This window comes from Rhinolophus ferrumequinum, chromosome 16 (genome assembly GCF_004115265.2).
Source record: "Rhinolophus ferrumequinum isolate MPI-CBG mRhiFer1 chromosome 16, mRhiFer1_v1.p, whole genome shotgun sequence".
Taxonomy (NCBI): Eukaryota; Metazoa; Chordata; class Mammalia; order Chiroptera; family Rhinolophidae; genus Rhinolophus; species Rhinolophus ferrumequinum.
In genome coordinates this window covers 1338856-1359177 of record NC_046299.1, presented here as the reverse complement: position 1 = coordinate 1359177, position 20322 = coordinate 1338856, and the positions used below count along the sequence as shown (strand labels likewise).

General features: G+C 42.0%; 1 protein-coding gene across 1 annotated transcript in view; it reads right to left on the bottom strand.

Annotated features, from left to right (window-relative positions):
• TCERG1L (transcription elongation regulator 1 like) overlaps positions 1 to 19811 on the bottom strand; it is a 137786-nt gene extending 117975 nt beyond the window's left edge. The window contains exons 1-3 of the mRNA XM_033130863.1: positions 19551 to 19811; positions 17384 to 17530; positions 16437 to 16617 (exon numbers count right to left, since the gene is read on the bottom strand). Coding sequence (XP_032986754.1) covers positions 16437 to 16617; positions 17384 to 17530; positions 19551 to 19796 — 574 coding nt within the window. The 5' untranslated portion in view covers positions 19797 to 19811. The remainder of the gene's footprint in view (positions 1 to 16436; positions 16618 to 17383; positions 17531 to 19550) is intronic.
• Positions 19812 to 20322: the final 511 nt, after the last annotated feature.

Here is a 20322-nt window from a genome sequence, read left to right as displayed (position 1 = left end):
GAAGGGGCCACCAGCCAGGATTAAGCCAGCTCCTTCTCCTCCCCCATGGGGCCCTTCCACAGACCTAAGGAGCAGAGGGCTCAGCTTTCTGTGTCCCTATCGGGGACACCTGATGATACAAGCTCAGCTGGCTCGCTGGGTCCTGTCACATCAGTGTCACATCAGCACCACCCACCCCACTGCACAGAACGACAAACGGCTAAGCCCTGAGTCACCCCAGAATGGGCAGGCCCTGAACAGGAGCATAGAATGGGCTCTGCCACCCCAACAAGGCCAGGACACACAAGTTACACAAGGCTCAGAGGGTGGCAAATTCTCTTAGCTTTGTGAATCAGGTTAGAAATGCTAATTGATTGTTATCTTGATGATTCCAAGTAACTTGGTGCACAATAATTTGAATGTCCATTTTATTAAGACTAGAGATTAATGACACTACCCCAGAGAGCAAATTGCGGCTCCTGCTGGGTAATCTGAACGCCCCGAGAGCTAAATGGACAGTCAGGGGAGGAAAGGAGATGGACGAGCATGGCAGCGGCTTTCTTCAATAAGAAATTATCTAAAATCTTCCCAAAAGCAAAAATCCAGGACGAGATGGCTTCACCAGTGAATTCTACCAAACATTCAAAGAGGATCTAATACCAATCCTGCTCAAACTCTTCCAAAACATTGAAGAAGAGACAGTAGTCCCTAACTCATTTTATGAGGCCAACATCACTCTGATACCAAAACCTGGTAAGGACAACACAAAAAAATTACAGACCAATATTTCTGATGAATACAGATGCAAAAATCCTAAAAAAAGTTTTTTATGATTTTTTAAAATTTATTTATTTAAGTGTGTTTTTCCAGGACCCATCAGCTCCAAGTCAAGTAGTCATTTCAATCTAGTCGTGGGGGGTGCAGCTCACAGTGGCCCATGTGGGGATCGAACCGGCAACCTTGTTGTTAAGAGCACCGCGCTCTAACCAACTGAGCTAACCGGCCGCCCCGCCCCGTGGTGTTATTGGTTTAGTATTTGCAGAGCTCCTGTTAGAGAGAAGACACTTTGCAAGTCCTGGGGACCCAGTAGGAAACAAGGCCCACAGGGCTTTGTCTCCTCAGAATTCACCTTCTGACCAGCCTGACACTGTCTGTTTAAAGGAAGGACTTACAGTAGGGCAAGCTGAATATTCAATTTTTATCAAAAACATTACTTCTCACAAGTTAATTTCTTATAGGTCTTGAATCTAACTCCTGGTTGAAATAAAGTCCTCCTGATACTATAATTCCAGAGACATCTACAAACCCACCTACCTAGCTCTCTGCCTGGCTACCAGACCACCAGGATGTATAATCAGAGAAAAGGTGTACACCCTGCTGGAGGAACATTTCTTTTATACAATTCTAAAGACAAGTGATGCAGGCCAGTGAGCTGACCAGTCTTTGCGGTCAAAAAAGTTGGGCCGACCTTTGTTCCCAACAGTGTGATGAGTCAGGTACTGGGGACTCCCCAGCTGCTAAAGAGAGCAGCTCGAGATAGACCCCACTTCCGATGCTTTGCTAATCTTGCCCAAAGCAGAGGTGGTCTTCAAGGATTCTATCTCTCCCTGTTTCTCAGAAACTCCCCGTCTTAGTTATGCAGTGGCAGACAGGATGGATGAATTTGCACGGGTGGGCAGTGAGGTAGGGGCACCGAGCCCAGGGTCTTAGCATTAGCAGGAGCCCTGTGGGGGAGCCGTCTGGCCCTGGGTGAGCGGTGTCCAGAGTCCTGCAGGAGCAGGTGCAAAACCTCTTTAGAGGAGAGCATCCCAGCTCGAGCCTGCTGAGGTCCCACACACGATGACCAAATGATCACCTAGAAACTCAAGTAACCAGGGGAGAGCGGCAGCAAGCCACTGTGCGTGAGTCAACCAGAAAACAAGCAGCAGACAATCCTGTACCGACCGAATATATTAATTACAAGGAGAATGAAATGGGCCCTTTATTCCTGGAGGACCCAGGGAGGCCACATCTGAGCTCAGTCGGTTCACAGAGTGGACGTTACGTCAATTTCTTTGAATGGCTCGTCTAAACCCGTCACTGAGCAGTCTCTCTAAAATACATGTTCAAGTACGCCTTTGAGGGCTTCACAAATAAATGTGGTTGTCATCCCCTCCTGCTGCCCTGTGCCACACGGGCAGACTGGCCATGGAGCCCCTGAAATGTGGCTGGTGCCCTGAGGTGCTGTGAGTGTAACGTACAGATGGGATTTCAGACGATACCCAAAACTAAGGGAAACACGTCATTAATAATTTTATACCGATGACGTGTTGAAACAGCAACGGTCTGAATACGGGGCTAAATTAAACGCGCGATGGAAACTCATTTCTGTGTCGTTGTACCTTTTAAACCCTGATACCAGGAAAATTTAAATTCCACGTGTGCGTCACATTATATGCCACTAGAGAATGCTGCTTTAGAACAGCCACCTGCGACTGGCAGCCTCCAGGAAGAAAGTAAGGGAATAGCATCCCTAACGGAAGTCCACAGTTGCCACGAATTCTGACAGCACCTTAGTTATGTTCTCAGCAGCATCTCGGCACGAATGCAGTGATTCAACATATCTGTGACTTACAACTGTCATCTTTCAACAAACTGATTCATTACTTTGTGAAAAGTCACCCATAAATTCAAGGGAGAAAACGATCAGCAGAACATGAGTTCCTAGTTCTTTAAAATGATATGACTTATGTTGGTAAACACAAAGCTCATTTAACTTTTTCATTATCTAGGCAGTCTCTCAATTTCAGTTGATGTCTGAATAATTTACCACTGGGTCTGGGGACAAAACCAATTTTCATAGAAATGGCACCTAGAAGTACAATCTGTATGAGAGCAAATGCAGTGGTCAAAAGGGAGAGCGGGCTCCTGCCGTGACTTCCGAGAAGGCCGCCGTCCCCATCCCGTCTGAAGCAGTGGCGTGTGGGGACATCGGGGGGAGCGGTCGGCAGAGTCATGGCTGGCATCAAGGATGCCACTGGAAGGACTCGTATCAACTACTACTGCTACCACAGTCATGTGTTTAACTCCTGAAGTGACCTCACTTTACAGATGAGAAAACTGAGGCACAAAGAGGGTACATAACGTTCCCAAGGTCACACAGCTAGCAAGTGGCAGTGGACCAGGCCATCTGGTATCAGAATTTGTGCTATAATGTCACGTCTCTAAAAGCAGAATTCTAAACACCTTCTTGGAAGATGGCTTCGGGTAAATGTTTTTCATATGCAAGTATTTTTCTGACTTTTTCCACATGGCATAATTTCCAGGACTTGTCGGATTTCCCCAGAGTTTTCTCTGGGACTGGAGGGAAGCACAGAGATGCCAACTGGATGAAGGGCAGAGCCCAAACTGGCTGCTGACCGCCTGGAAGGCCCAGGGCCTCCGGGCAGCGCTGAGAGTCAAGCACATTTGCATCTTCCATTAAGATAACTGGTTTCCATAACAAAACAGCAGGGTGTCTCCCCAGCGCTCTAAGTAAAAGTGGGTCCGGAATGATTTCTTTGTTTGTCCTATGACCAGAAATCGCTGAACACTGGGCCACCCAGTTAGAGAATGAGGTGGAGGACAGCTGTGACGTTTTGTTTCCTGGGGAGTCGGCTGCTTCTTGACTCGGAGTGACCAGCTCTAGTTACATTTGACTCCCCCACCCCCACCATGACCAGCAAGTACCTGGACCCACAGTCCTGGGTGAGGACAGACCAAACCTCTCAGGATGGGCGCTCTGGAGGGACCCTCATTGTCAGGGAGGCAGGCCCCCCAGGCTGTGTTTCCCAGAAGGAGATGAAAGAGTTCTTCCAGCGGTTCTTCGGGGGGTCTGAGGCTGTGACTACGCCGCTCCTTCCCCGATAAGGCGAGTGTTAAATCTCCAGTGGAGCATCACCTCGGCATGGAGGTGTCTTCTGGAGTAGACGGACAGGACTCCATTATGGCTGGTGACAGGCTCCAGCAGTAGGCAGCCTTCTCATGTTCAATGGTGCGAAGAAGAAAGAAGCACTTGCATGTATTTTATGCCTCTTTTCTGTATAAAAGTAATACATGCTCATTTAAAATGGAAAATAAATGATATGACACAGTTGGGAATTAAAGTACCGCTCTCCCCAGTATCCAGAAACGAGCACCGTTCACACTGTGGTGTGAGTGTGAGAGCGTGTGTGTCTGGCGCTCTCAGGATCCTGTTCATGCACTTTGTACCGTGCCTTTAAAAACTCACTGAAACAAAATAGGAGCACCTTCTTTTGTCTAGATAATCTCCAACTGTGATTTATTAGAAGTGGAGGACTGTTTGTTTTCAGTCGTGACGTATCATGATTCACTTCCCTAATTCTCCAGTCCAGAACAGTAGAGATTCGTTTTCCTCTTGGTGGTACGCATTACTACATGTGGACTCACGGTACATACCCACTTGCTCTTCCTTCAACCAGCGCTACAAGTGGCTGGTTGTGAAATTATATCAACTTTTCTAACGGGTCTGAGAACCAGATGGCAAGACCCATTACCCACGACCCCTTACAGGGTGTGAGGGTGAACTCGCTCTGTTGCTCTCCGCAGACACCAGCAAGCCAGGGGTTCCTGACAGTCTGTGAGCTGCACAGAATGCTATATTTGGAGCTTGAAGCTGGCACTCCCTGGATTACTGGTGAGGAAGCCCGTACGGCACAATGGCCCTTGATATGCATTCAGTGAGTTGTCCGTTTATGTCTGTTTTTATTACGGTGTTAGAATCTTGTCCTATATAGCAGTTCTTTTAAAACGTATTACATTAATCTATATGTAGAGTAGTGCATTAGTGGTACATTTTAAAAACTGATCTAACCCTAGAATAAGTTAAATCCCTCTTACAGATTTTAAAAGTGTATGTTTGTTCATCTCAAGTGCATGGTCCACAACCAACACTTTCAAATGATTTTTCTCACATTTCAGAAAACGAATACAAGTAGCATCGTACTGTGGCCATAAATTAACTTGAAAAGAATTGACACCTCACAGTGTTCCATTTTCCTATCCGAGCCCAGAGTGAGTCTCTCTAGTTGAAAGATAACATTTTCAGCAAATTCTCGCAGTTTTCTTCACTGAGATTTCATCTATAAGTGAAGGTTGTGATCCATCCACCCACGTTCGAGGACAGTTGTGTCCAGGTACCTTATGCATTTTCCGTGCCGTGTGAAGAGAGCATCTTCCCCATTGTAAAGTCTGAATAACAGTTAATACGCAGGAAATGCATTGTCTTTTGTAAGTTTGTATTTTACCATCCATTTTGCTAAACTGCCCTTTAAATTCTGAGAATTCTTAAGTTGAATGTCATGAGTTTTCAAAATATAAAAGTTATAAACCTAAAGCGGTATTTCATATTTTGTTTCATCTCTTATTGCATTGGCTGGAACTTCCAGAAAATAGTCAAAGTAAACGATAAATAGTGAGTGATCATGGAAATGAGAGTGACGTCTGCCATGTGACGTGGCAGTTTGCATAAATGTCATGTATCATGTTGACAAATTGCACTTTGGTCTTGCGTTTTCGGAGTTTTCTCCGGGGCAGTTGCATTTCATCCAGCAATACATCTTCCTACAGTCCAATGAAAAAGCAATGTTTTCTTATTAAACCCACGTATGTGACGTTGTTGCCAGTGCCTTTCCTCCTATGACACAATGTCTGCAACCATGAAACTCACAGGGGTTACTGCTGCCATACCGTTAAATTGTCAGTAATCCTTATGGGACTTTTGCAGCTGCCTTTACAACTGAAATCTGTCCATATAATTGATTTGTTTCTATTTTTGGAAAACATTGGTAAAATGGGTAAACAACTTCATAATCTACATTAGTGTTTTACCATTTTCCATGTTCTGAAACAAACCATTATTAGGAGAAGATTCTCCCTGGAGTCTGGGAGACGTTACCAGTAAAGCCCAAGGAGTGTCAGGGTGTAGAGGGGACTCACGCTAAGGAAAAGGAGGACGGGGTAGGTATCTGAGCACTTGTCCAGGCAGAAGAGCCAGGACACCTGGGGGCATTTCTGCAGGGACCCCGTCATGATCCAAGTTGAATAGCTCAACATCTCGCCAAAAAGAGATCATCTAATTACAAAAACAATTCCTAATATCGGGCAGAGATGTCTCCATGGGTTTCCTTCTTTCTGACCATGGATGGGGGACAATTTTTAATCAATTTATTTCGGTTTTTTAAATTATAAATGTCTGCTTTTATTCTCATCATCTGCCTCCTCAATTTTCCTTAGTCTCCTCTACTCTTCTAATGCCTTGATTAGAAAGCTAATTTTGGCCGGGCCCACACGTTCAGTTAACATCATCAATCCAGGCTTTGGATTTGCTTTCCAGCGCAATTGGCCACAACGCGTCACCCCTAATATACATATTTCACGTTTGGTTATTTTATCAAAGGTTTATTTTTGTCATTTTGATTTCTGCTGCATTCATTTATTTGTTGGTGGTCATTCAGCTGGAGGGCTGCTGGGACCTCTCCACGGCCCATCTTCGCTTTCCGGTTTCACGGCGTTTGTGTCAGGCGGTGAGATCACTACCGCCGCTCTGCAATTTTTTTAAGTGTGCTTCGTAGAGTTATTTTTTATTCTTTTTTTTCTTAATTTTCATTAGGAAAACTTTCAACAGTAATGTAATAGAGAATAAATAGTATGATGAGCCCATGTCAGCTTCACCCACTTTCCACAATTATCAGCTCGTGACTGGGCATGTTTCATCTTCACACTCAACACTCCCCAGCCCCACCTGGACTCTTCTCAAACGTGTTCATGACATGATTTTACTTCACTCTCATATGTCTCAGTAGCTGTCTCTAAAACGTAAGGGTTCTTTTTAAAAGCATAAGCACAGAAGTCGCGTCACACCTATAAACCGACCAAATTAACAGTTGTCTCTCAGGTTTTTTCCTTTTGTTCTTTCACACCACGGTCAAATAAAATCCAAACATTTTACTGGGTATGTTTCTTAAGTCTCTCTCTTTTTTAAAAAAAATTGGGTGCATTCGGGTGCGATTTACATACAGTGAAGTTTACTTGTTTTCAGTGCACAGTTCCCTGAATTTCGACAAATGCAAATCGTCATGTAACCACCACCACAATCAGGTAACCGTCCACACCCCACACGTGCCATCAACACTCCTCGAAAGCCCAAAAAACCACTGGTCCACCTCTGGTCTTAAGTCCTGGACAGGGAACCACATGTGATACAAATGCTTGATTCTGATGGCGTCACTTAGCACACTGCTCTGGGGATCCTGGTGCCACACGCACCAGAAGTCCGTTCCTTGGTTCTGTCATAGGTCAGTGTTTGCATGTGCCTACGTTTGTTGATCCACTCACCAGCCGATGGACATTTGGACGGTCCCCAAGTTTGGTTGCTTACAAATAAAGTCACTATAAACATTCATGTACAGGTTCTTGTACGGACGTATCTCTTTATTTTTCTCGGGTAAATACGTAGGAATGCGATTGCTGGGCATATGATATGTGTATGCCTATAAGAAAGTGCCAGACGGATTTCCAAAGTGAGGGTCCTGTTGCATTCCCAGCAGCAGTTATGGAATTTTCCGCAGCTCCACAGGCACTTGGAACTGCAGTGTATAGTTTAAATTACAGCCACGCTAACAGGTTGGGGACTCCTAGTATGGGTGTAGCTTGCATTTCCCTGATGACAGATATAGTGAGCATATTTTCATGTGTCCATTTGCCATCCATATACCTTTGTTGGTGATGTGTCTGGTCTCACATTTTGCCTATTTTTGTTGGGTTGTTTATTTGCTTATTATTGACTTGTGAGGGTTCTTTGTATATTCTGGATGCCAATTTTTTTTTTATCAGATGTATGTTTTGCAAATATTTTCTTCTGGTATGGGCTTTTCTTTTCACTGAATTAGAAGTACTTTCAAAGAGCAACAGCATTTTATGTTGATGAAGTCCAGTGTGTCAATGCATTTTCTTTTACAACTCATGCTTTTGGTGTCAGCTAAGAAATCTTCGTCTAATTCAAGGTAATAAATTTTTCATGTTTTCTTTCAGAAGTTCTAGGGGTTTTTGATTTTACAATCACATCTATAATCTATTTTGAGTTAATTTTTGCATATGATACAAGTATTGGTCAAGGTTTGTTTGTTTATTTTGAAAATGAATGCTCAATTATTCCAAATCCATTTATTGGAAAGGCAAGCTTCTCTCTGTTGAATTGCCTTTACACCTTTGTCAAAAATCAATTGACCATGTGTGTGTGTGTGTCTATTTCTGGAAGCTCTATTACTATTTCTATTGATCTTTGTTCTTATCTTCTGCCAATTCTGCAAAGCTCTCATTCTTGTAGCTTTATCATGGGCATTCAAATGCTCCACATTTGTTTTGCTTTTGCAAAACTGTTATGGTATTCTACTTCCTTTGGCTTTCCATATCAATTATAGGATTAGCTTGTCAATTTCTATGAAACTGGGTTTTTTTTTAGGATTACATGGAATTTATAGGTCAATTTGGAGAGAGTTGACATCTTTACATTATTGAGTCTTTCAGCCCATTAATACAAAACAGCTCTCCATCAATTAATGTCTGATTTCCCCAATGTTTTATAGCTTTCTAGGCACATATTTTGTTAGCTTAATCTGCAAACATTTCATGTTTCTGGTGCTTTACTGATACTTTCTGTTTTGCTATTTTCGTTTAGTTTCCAATTGTTCATCAGCAGTGAGTGATATGGGAACACCTGAGGTTTCACGCTGACCTTGTACCTTGCTCAGCTCACCTGGCACTAGCAGCTTCTGGCAGATTCTGAGATGGTCTGCGGGGTCATCATGTGTCTGCATGTGGAGATAGCTGCATCTCTTCCTTCCAATCTGTATGCTTTTAATTCTTTTTCTCTTTTTGCCTGATTGTGTTGGTTAGGACTTCTAGTCCACTTGTGCACAGGAGTGGTGAGAGCACAAATACTCTCCTGTTCTCCTTCGCAGAAAATATCAGGCGTTCAGTATTAAATACAGTTTTAGCTGTGGCTCCATCACGGATGTCCTTTGTCCGTCTGAGGACGTCCCCTTTAATTTTGAGTTGAATTACAGGTTTGTCTTTTTTTAAAAAAAAGTCTAAATAGATTTTGAGTTTGACAAATATCTTGTCTACATGCATTAAAATGATCATGTCACTTTTATCCTTTCGATAAAGTAAACAACATGGATTTTCTAAGGTTCAACCAGCACTGCATTCCTAGAAAAAGCCCTATGTGGTCACGATGTGCTGTCAGTTTTATATATTACGGATATTGTGTTAAGGATTTTTGCATTTACATTTATAAAATATACTCTTCTGTAATTGTCTTTCTTTGTAATATCTATTTGGTTTTTGTATCAAAGGGATGCTGACCCCAAAAACATAATAATAACATTAGCAATGTTATTGCTGCTTTTATTTTCTGAACAAGTTTATTTAAATTTGGTATTATTTCCTCCTCAAATATTTGGTAAAACTCCCACAAATCTATCTAGGTCTGGAGTGTTCTCTGTTGGAAGGACTGAAATCATGAATTCAATGTTTTTAACACAGTGCTATTCATGCTTTCTGGTTCTTCTTGAATGATCTGAGGTAGCTTGTAACTTACAAAGAGTTTGTCTAGTTCTTCTAGGCCATTAAATTTATTGTCATGAAGTAGTTTACAATCTTTTCCTATTAAAGTTCTAGTGTTAAGATCTGTAGTGGTGCCCTGTTCGTCTTCTTTACACCAACAGTCTATGTTCTCGTTTTCCTTCTTATTCTCTAGAGCCAGGGGTTTTGCAATTGTATTGTTCATTCTGGAAAAAAACTTTTTTTCTGGTTTCATTGATTTTCTCTGTTTTCTGTTTTTAATCTCTTTGATTTCTCCTCTTATCTTTACTATTTCCTTCCTTCTGCTTGTTACAGGTTAACTAGTTCTCCCTTTTCTAGTTTCTTAAGGTGGAAGTTTAGATCACTGATTTGAGAACTTTCTTTTTTTTTTTCTTTTTGGTGAAAACATTTATGATCCAGTTTCTTGGCGACTTTGAAGCAGATAATACATTATTGTTTACTATTATCACCATGCTGTCCATTAGGTCCCCAGAAGGAATTCGTCTTATAACTGCAAGTTATATGCTTGGACCAATAACTCCTGGATTCCCCTTGCCCCTGGCAACCTCCATGCTACTCTTTGTTTCTGTGAGTTTGGCTTTTTTAAATCCACATGTAAGTGAAATCACACGGTATTTGTCTTTCTGTGTCTGACTTATCTCTTTTAGCATAATGCCCTCTAGGTCCATCCATGTTGTCACAAATGGCAGGATTTCTTTTTTTCTCATGGTTGAATAATATTCTGATATATGTATACATATATATATACACACACACACATTATGTTTTTATAAATGAGATATAGTTCTATAATGTACATACATAACTATATCTCGCTTATTCACTCATCTGTAGATGGATACATGGATACTTAGGCTGGTTCCATATCTTGGCTATTGTGAATAATTCTGCAATAAAAATGGGAGTGCTGATATCTTTTTGATATCCTGTTTTCATTTCCTTTGAAAATATGCCCAGAAGTTGAATTGCTGGATCATGTGGTAGCTCTATTTTTAATTTTATGAGGAAACTCTATGCTGTTTTCCATGGTGATTGAACCCACTTACATTCCCACCCGCAGTGCACGAGGGTTCCCTTTTCTCCGCATCTCCAACACATGTTATCACTTGCCTTTGTGATAACAGCCACTCTGACAGGTGTGAGGTGATATCTCGTAGTGGTTTGGATTTGTATTTCCCTGATGATTAGTGATATTAAGTATCTTTTCATGTACCTGTTGACCATTTGTATGTCCTCTTTGGACAAATGTCTATTTAGTTTCTCTGCCCATTTTTAAATCAGATTGTTTGGGGGTTTTTTTGTTTGTTTATTTGTTTTTTGTTATTGAGTTGTATGAGTTCTTTATGTATTTTAGATATTAACCCCTTATTGGACACATGATTTGCAAACATTTTCTCCCATTCTGTAGCTCTCACTGGCTGTTTCATTTTTTTGATTAATTCTTTTGCTGTGCAGAAACTTTTTAATTTGATGTAATCCCACTGTTGGTTTTTTCCATTTTGACGTGTGTTTTTGGTGTTATATCCAGAAAATTGTTGCTGAGACCAGTGTCAACGAGATTTTCTTTATGTTTTCTTCTAGCAATTGTATGATTTCAGGTCTTATGTTTAAGTTATTTCAAGTTAATTTCAAGTTAATTTTGTAAGTGGTGTAAGACAGGTTCTAATTTTATTTCTCTGCATGTAGTTATCCAGTTTTCCCAGCATCATTTATTGAAAAGATAAATTTATTACCTGTTCCCCATTAACTGTTCTTAGCTCCCTTGTCAAATATTAGTTGACCATATGTGCAGGAGTTTGTTCTGAGCTCAATTTTCTGTTCCGTTCGTCTATGTGTCTGGTTTTATGGCAGTACCACACTGTTCTGATGGCTAGAGCTCTCTATGATAGTTTGAAATCAGGAAGTGTGATGCCTCTGGCTTTGTTCTTTCTCAGGATTGCTCTGGCTCTTTACGGTAGTTTACAATTCCATAAATATTTTAAGATTGTTTTCTCTATTTCTGTGAAAAATGTCATTGGAATTTTAATAGGGATTGCATTGAATTTATACATGGCTTTGGGTAGAATGGACATTTTATATTACATTTTTATATTTTATATTACATTTATATTAATTCTTCTGATCCATGAACATGGGATATCTTTCCATTTGTGTATTCTTCAATTTCTTTCATCAAACTCTTGTAGTTTTCATTGTACAGATCTTTTACTTCCTTTGTTAAATGTATTCCTAAAGTTTTTTGTTTGATACTATTTTGAATGGGTTTATTTCTTTATTTCTTTTTCAGGTATTTCATTGATAATGCACAGAAACTCAACTGATTCCTGAATGTTGATTTTGTATCCTGCAACTTTGATGAATTTGTTGATTAGTTCCAAGAGTTTTTTGGTAGTCTCTTAGGATTTTCTATAAAGACAATTTTACTTCTTCCTTCCTGGTTTGATTGATTGATTGATTGATTGATTTGCCTGATTGCTTCACCTAGGACTTTCAATACTGTGTTGAATAAGAGTGGTGGGAGGGCGCATTCTTGTCTTGTTCCTGATATTAAAAGAAATGCTTTCATCCTTTTACTGTTGAGTATGATGCCAGCTGTGAGTTTGTCATATATGGCCTTTATTATGTTGGAGTATGTATGTTTCTGCTATTCTCAATTTGTTGTGAGTTTGTTTATCTGTTTGTTTTTCATCTGTTTTTTTAATCATGAAGGAATATTCACGAGGGGCCTATGCCTTGGAAAGCACTGTGGTTCCAGTGGAGTCTGGTAAGCTCTCACTGGCCCTTGCTCATGTATTCCTGGTTGACTAAGAATCTGTGGGGTCACCCAAGGAAAACTTTCCTCTAGGGCATGAAGCAAGCCTATAGGGATATGTACCTCATTTGGCTCATCTGGAGACATGCACGTAAAGGCTGATTTTCCCTAGAAGTTTGTTCAGACTCCACAGATCTTATAGGAAAAAAAAAAAACTAAAATTAAAATGGGAGATCGTGCCTCCAGGGCCAACAAGCACAATGACAGTCAGCCTCCCATTAATGCTAAGATGGCCGAGATGAGGACGCTTTGGTATTTCTAAATTGATCTTTTTGGACACACAATTAGAAACAGCAAGCTATAAAATTAGGAAAACATATTTAATTGGCCTCTCAAAGTTTCAAGAAGGATTTAGATAAATGGATCAACCTAAGATGTTGTTTTGATGTCAACCCTGTTCTTTGAGGTATTAAAAATGGCTGTCCTTGTTTTAAAAGGGGGGGAGGTCATTTGGAACTTGACTCGTCAAGGACAGATATAAATTGAAAAATGCCTCCAGGGCAAAATTTGGATCCAACTGTTCTTTCATAAACTAGTGAGTTTTTCTCATGGTTAAAAGATCTGTTTGTGTCCATCTGTGTGTGTCTATATATGAATATTATAAATGTGAAATAATTTTCTACTTCCAGATGGTATTGTTAAAATTAATTTAAAGGCAAGAGCTTATAAAATTGGGTATTCTAAAATTCTAAGAAATATAGAAAGTCACTCAAATGCTTTTCAAGTTCACATTCTCTAACATTAATCCTTCGTAAATAAAAGCCAGTTTAAGTTTGTTGGTTTAAGAACAGACATGCCTTTTGAATTATTGATAGTAAATATAATATATAATATTTGTATTTTACCCAGGTTTACAAAAATAAGTTCATGTTGATAATCGACTTTGATCTCTACAAAATATGTTACTAGAGGTTGTAAAATGTCTGCATAAATTTGCCAAGTTAAAGAATGCTCATTGCTTACTTCTTAATATTCATTAGAAATTGAGGTTTTAAGGGTTAAAATCTCAACATGTGTAGGAATACCTCTGCAGTGTTCTAGAAGGGTCTCTGGAACACCTCAAAAGTTTTGTTTTTATGTTAAATTGTATAGGAAACATTGTAAAACAAGTGATGAAAAACTTCTAGGTATATTGTGTGGGTAAACAGTGGTTGTAAATTAAACAAATAAGGCTATGGAAAACCCAAGATGGCTTCGCGATTCTTCCCTGCTCCCTGGCAAGCCCCATTTTCATAGTACATTTAAGATGGACTTAAATTGGATGAAAGAACTTATGAGCTGACACTCCTGAAAGGAGACATCTTACACTATTGCCAAGGCTTGATAAAGTCACATCAAGAAAATGCCAAATAGGTAACCACTTCCTTTCACAGTGAGCTCCCAGGAGACAAAGACTTTAAAGATCACTGACCGCCACCTGGAGATTCTGTTTATTAGAAAGGACATCAAACGAAAGACATTCTCCGGCTTGGTTGGAAGGGACCTTATCAGGCACGTAACCACGAGCAGATATCTATCCTTGTCTCTGACACATGTCTCGGCCTGCGACAGCCATCAAAGGCTCCTTGAGGACGAGAAGCTGCCGACATCACAGTTAGACCGCGAGCCCACGACACCGGCAAGGTTTGTATCCCTACCGATGGATGTTTCACTCCGAAACCAACTGTTCAATTGTCTTTACCTGTCTGCTAATGATATTAGTCACAATAATTATACTTGTTCTTTGGGTTTTTCTATACAGTCCAACTGGTTATGATTACTGAACATGTGTAAGATGACTGTTAATGTCTCTTTTGATGGCTTATGTAAATGCTATACTAGATGCTAAATACAGAAAAAAAGGAGCCAGAAGGCAAAATTCGGATCATGACAGTTCACAGAATAGAAATGATCCAGAGTGATTTTCACAATTAGGGCCCTAAGACCTGGCTGCCTTCCATTTACCTGCCCTCCCCTTTCTGGGAACAATTCGGCCTCAACTCACATCCCATGGTTAGAGTATTGCCCCCTGCCCAATGTCCCCTGTTTCAGCAAAACAAGGTCAATACTGAGACCTCCTAGGAAGGAGCCTTTCTAGCCCTGTGAGACCACACTAAACGAACAAAAGGCTGGCCGTCAATGCACCCTTCATACTGATTTAGGATCAAAAGGGTGAATTTTGGATGAGAAAATGGTTCTACAAAAAGTACCCTCAGCGGGTGATGTGATCGTCAATTCCTCTCTGGGCCGCGGTGGGTGGTCCCGTCCCAGGCCTCCAACCTCTTCAGTGAAAGGTGTGAAGCCAGCTCTGTCCCTGGTTCTCATGCGTCTAGGTTCACACACCTTTGAAATACCGGAAGTAGCCCCCCTTGAAGGGTATTACCCCCTCAAGAGAGCACAGAGTCTTAACTCCCCTGTAATCCACCCCGCCTGGCTTTCTCCGACCTTCACGTCATCTTCCTTATGTTCCCTCCTGAATTTCAAATGCGTAAAAGACGCTGCAGAACTCTCATTCTCTGGAGCATCTGAGATCTGGCTCCCTGGCAAGTGTTGTCAGTTTGGCTCAAATAAACTCCTACAAAAATTCTCTACAGGACTGGACATTTCTTACATCAACAGTTTCTTCAACTAAATAGATATTTGGCATGTTCATAGTATGAGTTTTCTAAAAAGAGGATTAAGATATACTGCAAAATGTCTATATAATAGTCAAGAGTGAGCCGAGAGGTATAAAGTTCACTTAAAGATTTTGCTGGAACAGCTGAACCGATTTTACTAGTTTTTGAACTAAATTTGCTAATTATTTTGGCAGCAGTTATTTCCAATGCATTGGGAAACTAAAATATTATTTTTACATATACCAAAAGAGCCAGCTAAAGTCATGGAATCCTTGTATAAAACATGCTATCTAATCATCTTTTATCATCATTAAATGAAATAGGAAACATAATCATCTTAGTGTAAAATGTTTATAAATGTATGCATGGATGGTGCTCATTCAGATTTTAATAACTCAGTAATGCCTAATTACAAGGACAGAAGGCAAGTTTCACTCAAGAATCATTAAGGCCCATGAAAAACACAAATCGTTGAGTTGTTCTTCCTGACTTATTACTAAACAAGACCCATAGGAAATTAGAATACGTCAGGTAGGCAGAGAAGAAAACAAATAGATCTCCTCAACCAGTACTGCATTATCCACGGGAGCATGTCCTTATTACTAAATTTTAGAGACACATATTGAAACAAGCTTGGTAGGTAGGAAATTACAGGAAGATAATGTAATTCTGAAGTCGTAAAATATTCCATAATGGAAGGTGTTGCAAGACAATTTTGGCACGGGCAACATTTGCTTTTATAATATGATCACATGTTAAGGTGATCTTAAAAATCAATTTAAAAATTCGCAAGATGATTTTATTCTCCTGTTACTATGTAAGTTTACTACACAATCTTTCATCTAGGGATTACTTCATGGGAGTCTGTTCCAGGACAAATGTTCTTTCGGTTCACTAGACTCCAAAGATAGAACAAAATTCATCTCCCAAACAGCCTATTTTTATAGACCATCGCCAGTATCACCCCAACGTGGAGGCAAAATTCACAAAAATCGTACACGTGCCTGTGTCCTGCAGAGCTCTGCTGCGTGTACCTTTCGCCACACAAGACACAGTTTTTAAATGAATTGCCTGATCAATTAATGCCCCTATTGAGAGCAACCACTAGAAGATTTGGTCCAATTCTAAAAATGCAGCACCAAAAATATGATTCTGGCATATTTCTTCAGCCATCTCTTCATCTTAAAATACATTTCATACCCCAAAAACATTGTGAATAAGCTACCCAAAACTTAATTTCTTTATATAAAGGAGTCATGCCTGTAAAAAGAAATTATATTTTACTGAAAGAATTTAAAATAATTGTTTCATTAAAATGACAAATATAGTTTTCATACCTAAAATGAACTAACTTGTGGCTAAAGAAGAAAATAGCACACTGTCACCACTATTTGGGCACCAACCTGGTATGGTCTGAGGCGCTAACACCGCCGTGGGGAGTGGCCTGGAGGCAGGAGCTGGCCTGGACAGAGACATGGCCACTTGATTTGCCACTAAATGAGGCTTTTCGTACCCATGGAACAATCTTGATTCCTCGGGATATATCCACATTGAGTCCAGAGCAAAGGAATTATTTAAAAAGATCTGTCCAAAAAGAAAGCAAGTATAACATTTAAGACCATGCGCATGGGAAAAGCTAAAGACGACTAAAATATTTATCTTGTCTCGCATTGATCAAATATTGGACAGTCTGTATGTGGGGGCCTCTATGAAGGCATCGCCCTACAACTTAAAGATCCAAGGGGCTCCAATACTAATCACCGTCTGGACAAAGTTGTCTGGGCTGGTCTTCAACTATTGACTTGGTTAATTCAGCCCAGCAGCCAGTTTACAAATGAAAGAATCACGCCAGTGAGGTAAATAGTGTGGCATAGACAAGTCACCACATTACATTTGTTTTAGTTTTCAAGTAAACAAAGTATAATCGGTAAATTTGAATTCAAAGGCAAGATGAGCCATCAGAAAGATGAACACTGAGAGCAGTAATAGCAAGAAAAACTCATGTTTAAATTTTATATTTCAATTACATAATGTTTAAGGCTATATTTCGATCAATTGTGGCAGATTTAAATTTTTGAAAAGTAGATTCTCATTCACCATTGAAAAATTTATATTGTTCAATGGAATCCAAATATTTTAAGCCAAAACAAAATGATCCCCACCCCACCCCACCCCCATCTGCTGGTGTTTTGAACAGACTGATCTTATTCCAAAAGGATTTCTCTTTAGATCTAGATGGTCAATCTACTGCAATTAGAAAATAGAAAATACATTGTTTTCTGTTGCTATGGAAATGCCCAACAATTTAATCACTGAAGACCATTTATCCAACTAAACTACTGCGTTTTACCTTATAGTTAGGTATCCGTTTGTCTGTCCAGCTTTTCCCAACAGGGTGAGGAAGAGCAGGTGTGCAGACATGTGGGAAAACAGGCACCAACTCCACAGTGGAAGAGGGGGACAGTCCTACTGATGGAGAATGGCCACCGAAGAGCCACTGAAACCCAAGAATAGAGGGGGGAATGCTCGTTAGCCTGTAACAATCAACTCTACTTTGCACCAGGAGATGTTGGGATGGCCGCTCTTTAAAAAGGGGGAATTTTAAAATGTATGTATTTGATTATGAGAAAAATTCCCTCTGTCTTCAGTCAAGAAAGGCCATACATTTTCACAAAATTTAAAAATTTACAGGTTTTCATATCTGAATCATCACAAAGCATCACCCACACTGCATTCTTCAATGCTGAGAAAGAACCAAGTACAAAACCATGAGAACGTGCTAAGAAGTGGGTCTCTGCCCCAAGACAATGAATGAGGAACCACAATGGAAAGGTGAAATGCTAGGCATTCCTTTTATAATTCTTGGATTCTTTTCGTAAGCAAGCAGAGAGTTGTATCTTATAATATTCCTTTCAATATAACATTTTGTATTAATTATACCTATCATTTTTAAAACAAACACAAGTAATATTTTCAAAATAAAGCTAGCTAAGAGGTTAAGATTCAAAGTTTCCCAAGGTTCACAAATGCAAACAGAGTTCAAGGTAAAGAAGATGTAAGTGAGCTTATCACATAACCGGAGATCCAGGCACAGAGGAAAAGAGCAAACCCTGAAGGGGCGGGCATTGCGGGCACACACAGTATCCCTAATTAAAAATAACAGAATCTTCATCAGTGAGAACTAATCAAATCAAAGCTCAGTGATATGGAATGCTTCAACAGCTATGTCTTTTAAAATCACAAAAGCGTTTCTATTTTCTGTTACGTGAAAATATTCTTCTGGTTCTAAATAGTGTCACTTAATAGAAAACATGGAGCACAAAAAAATATTTAAAAGATTAATAATAAGGTTTTAAAAATTTGTTTTTTAATTTACAAAGGTAAAAAAATGCAGTGTTCTATACAGAGGAAAAAATATAGTTCCTTGACATTATATACCTCTAGTGGCAGTGCTCTGATATAACAACCCATCCAAAATATTGAAAAAGCCACCAACGCTGATTCAATAAAACCCAATGTGAACTGCATCACACATCAAAATACGAGATCCAAGACTGCATATGTGGTGTATCATTAGGTCTACAGCACAATTTAGGAGGAGTTTAAAAACATCTTTTAGAAAAGCTCACAAGATAATATTGGAATAAAATTAATTAAATGGTTATTCTAACATACCACTCATTTGAATATGCTAATGAAGACAGTCCTTGGAATAAAATACATGCTACTCCCTGATTTAAATGCATCTGCATAGTTAGATAGCAAACAATGGATCTTGCCAAAACCAGCCTGCCTTGCTCTACTGCACAGTTAATCAAAGGTACAGTGACTTTTTCTTTTTAATTCCAGGTTTTAAACGCCAAAGTATGCTAAAGTGAAATACGGCATTAGCTGATTAGGTGGGCTCAGGCGGACGTGGGTTGGGGTGGGGGAGGTATGTATCACCGGTGAACGTTTCTTAATATTAAAGGCAGGATTTCCCTGCCAGCTTCCATGGGTTTGAATTCTCTTAAGCATGGTCCTGAGTCTATTTTCACATTTAAAAATAAAAGAGAGAACAGAATCAGAAATAGCTATTGATTCCCAGCTTGCTTTTCAAGTCTGGCAGAGACTGTAAAAGTATTAACTTCTCTGCGATAAGTCGGCCAAGGTGCGCGGCTGCGACGCTGGGCTCTGGCGGCGGCCACTTCAGCACCGCGCCTGGACAGCGACCCCGGCCCCAGGGAAAGTTGCGGCCAGGGCGGCCCCAAGTCTGGCCTCCCTGAGCGGGTCTCTAAATTGTTCAGCTGAGAGACCGCGAAGAAATACCGCAAAAGCTGCCTGGAGGCAGAACGGGACGTGGAAGCATGAACTTTGTTGCAGATGCATGGCTGCCAGGCTGCGCCCTAATGGTTTGGGGAGCCAGGACCACCCCGGGGGCGGGGAGGGGAAGGTGGGGGCAGAAGAGCGCTAGCTCCAGGGCCGGCAGGGGGGAGCCCGGGGACACGGAGCCGAGGTCTGGGACAGGGACGCGTTACCTGCCCGCTGAGCAGGGGGTGGTGCGCGGCGGCGGCGTGGTCTGGCGCAGAGGGCAGCGGCAGCAGAGGCAGCAGGGTCTCGCCTGGGGCTTGCCAGCCGGGCAGCCCCGGGAGCAGCGGAGCGGCGGGGGGCTGGGCCGCGGCCAGCAGCACGGGCGGGGGCGCGACCCCGGCGCCCAGCCGGAGCAGCCCGGCCGGGCCGGGGACCATCCAGACCCAGGGCGGCGGCGGCGGGTCCGCATTCATCGGCCAGAGTAGAGGCTGCCGCCGCCGCTGGAGCCCGGCGCCCACCAGCATCCTACATCCCCGCGCGGGCGGCGGCGGGCCGGCGGGGGCGCGGGCGCCGGAGCGAACTCACTCGGTTCCGCGGCGCAGCCGCTCGCTCCGCCCCTGCCCCGCGCGGGGAGCCCCTCCTCCCGCCCGCCGCTCTCCCGGGCTCCCGCCCGCGCGCTCTGCGCACCGGCGCCTCCGGACCACTGTGCAGGCGGCGGGCGGGGGCGCGCGGCCCGGAGGGCGCGCCTGGCCGGGATCCCGGGCGGCCGCTGGAGGCCGCCGGCCCTTGTGGACGGTGTGCGCGGCACGGGAGGCAAGCACGGCCGACCCAGAAGCCGAATCCACGCGCAGCGGCGAGCGGAGGCCAACGTGGCGGTGCACGAGCCGGCAGGTCCTGTCGCCGGACAGGGCTGGGGGCGCCAGCCAGGACCGCGCCAGGTCCGCTGTCTGCCTGGCTTTACTCAGGTCAAGGGCGCAGGGCCCCGAGGGATGCTGGTTG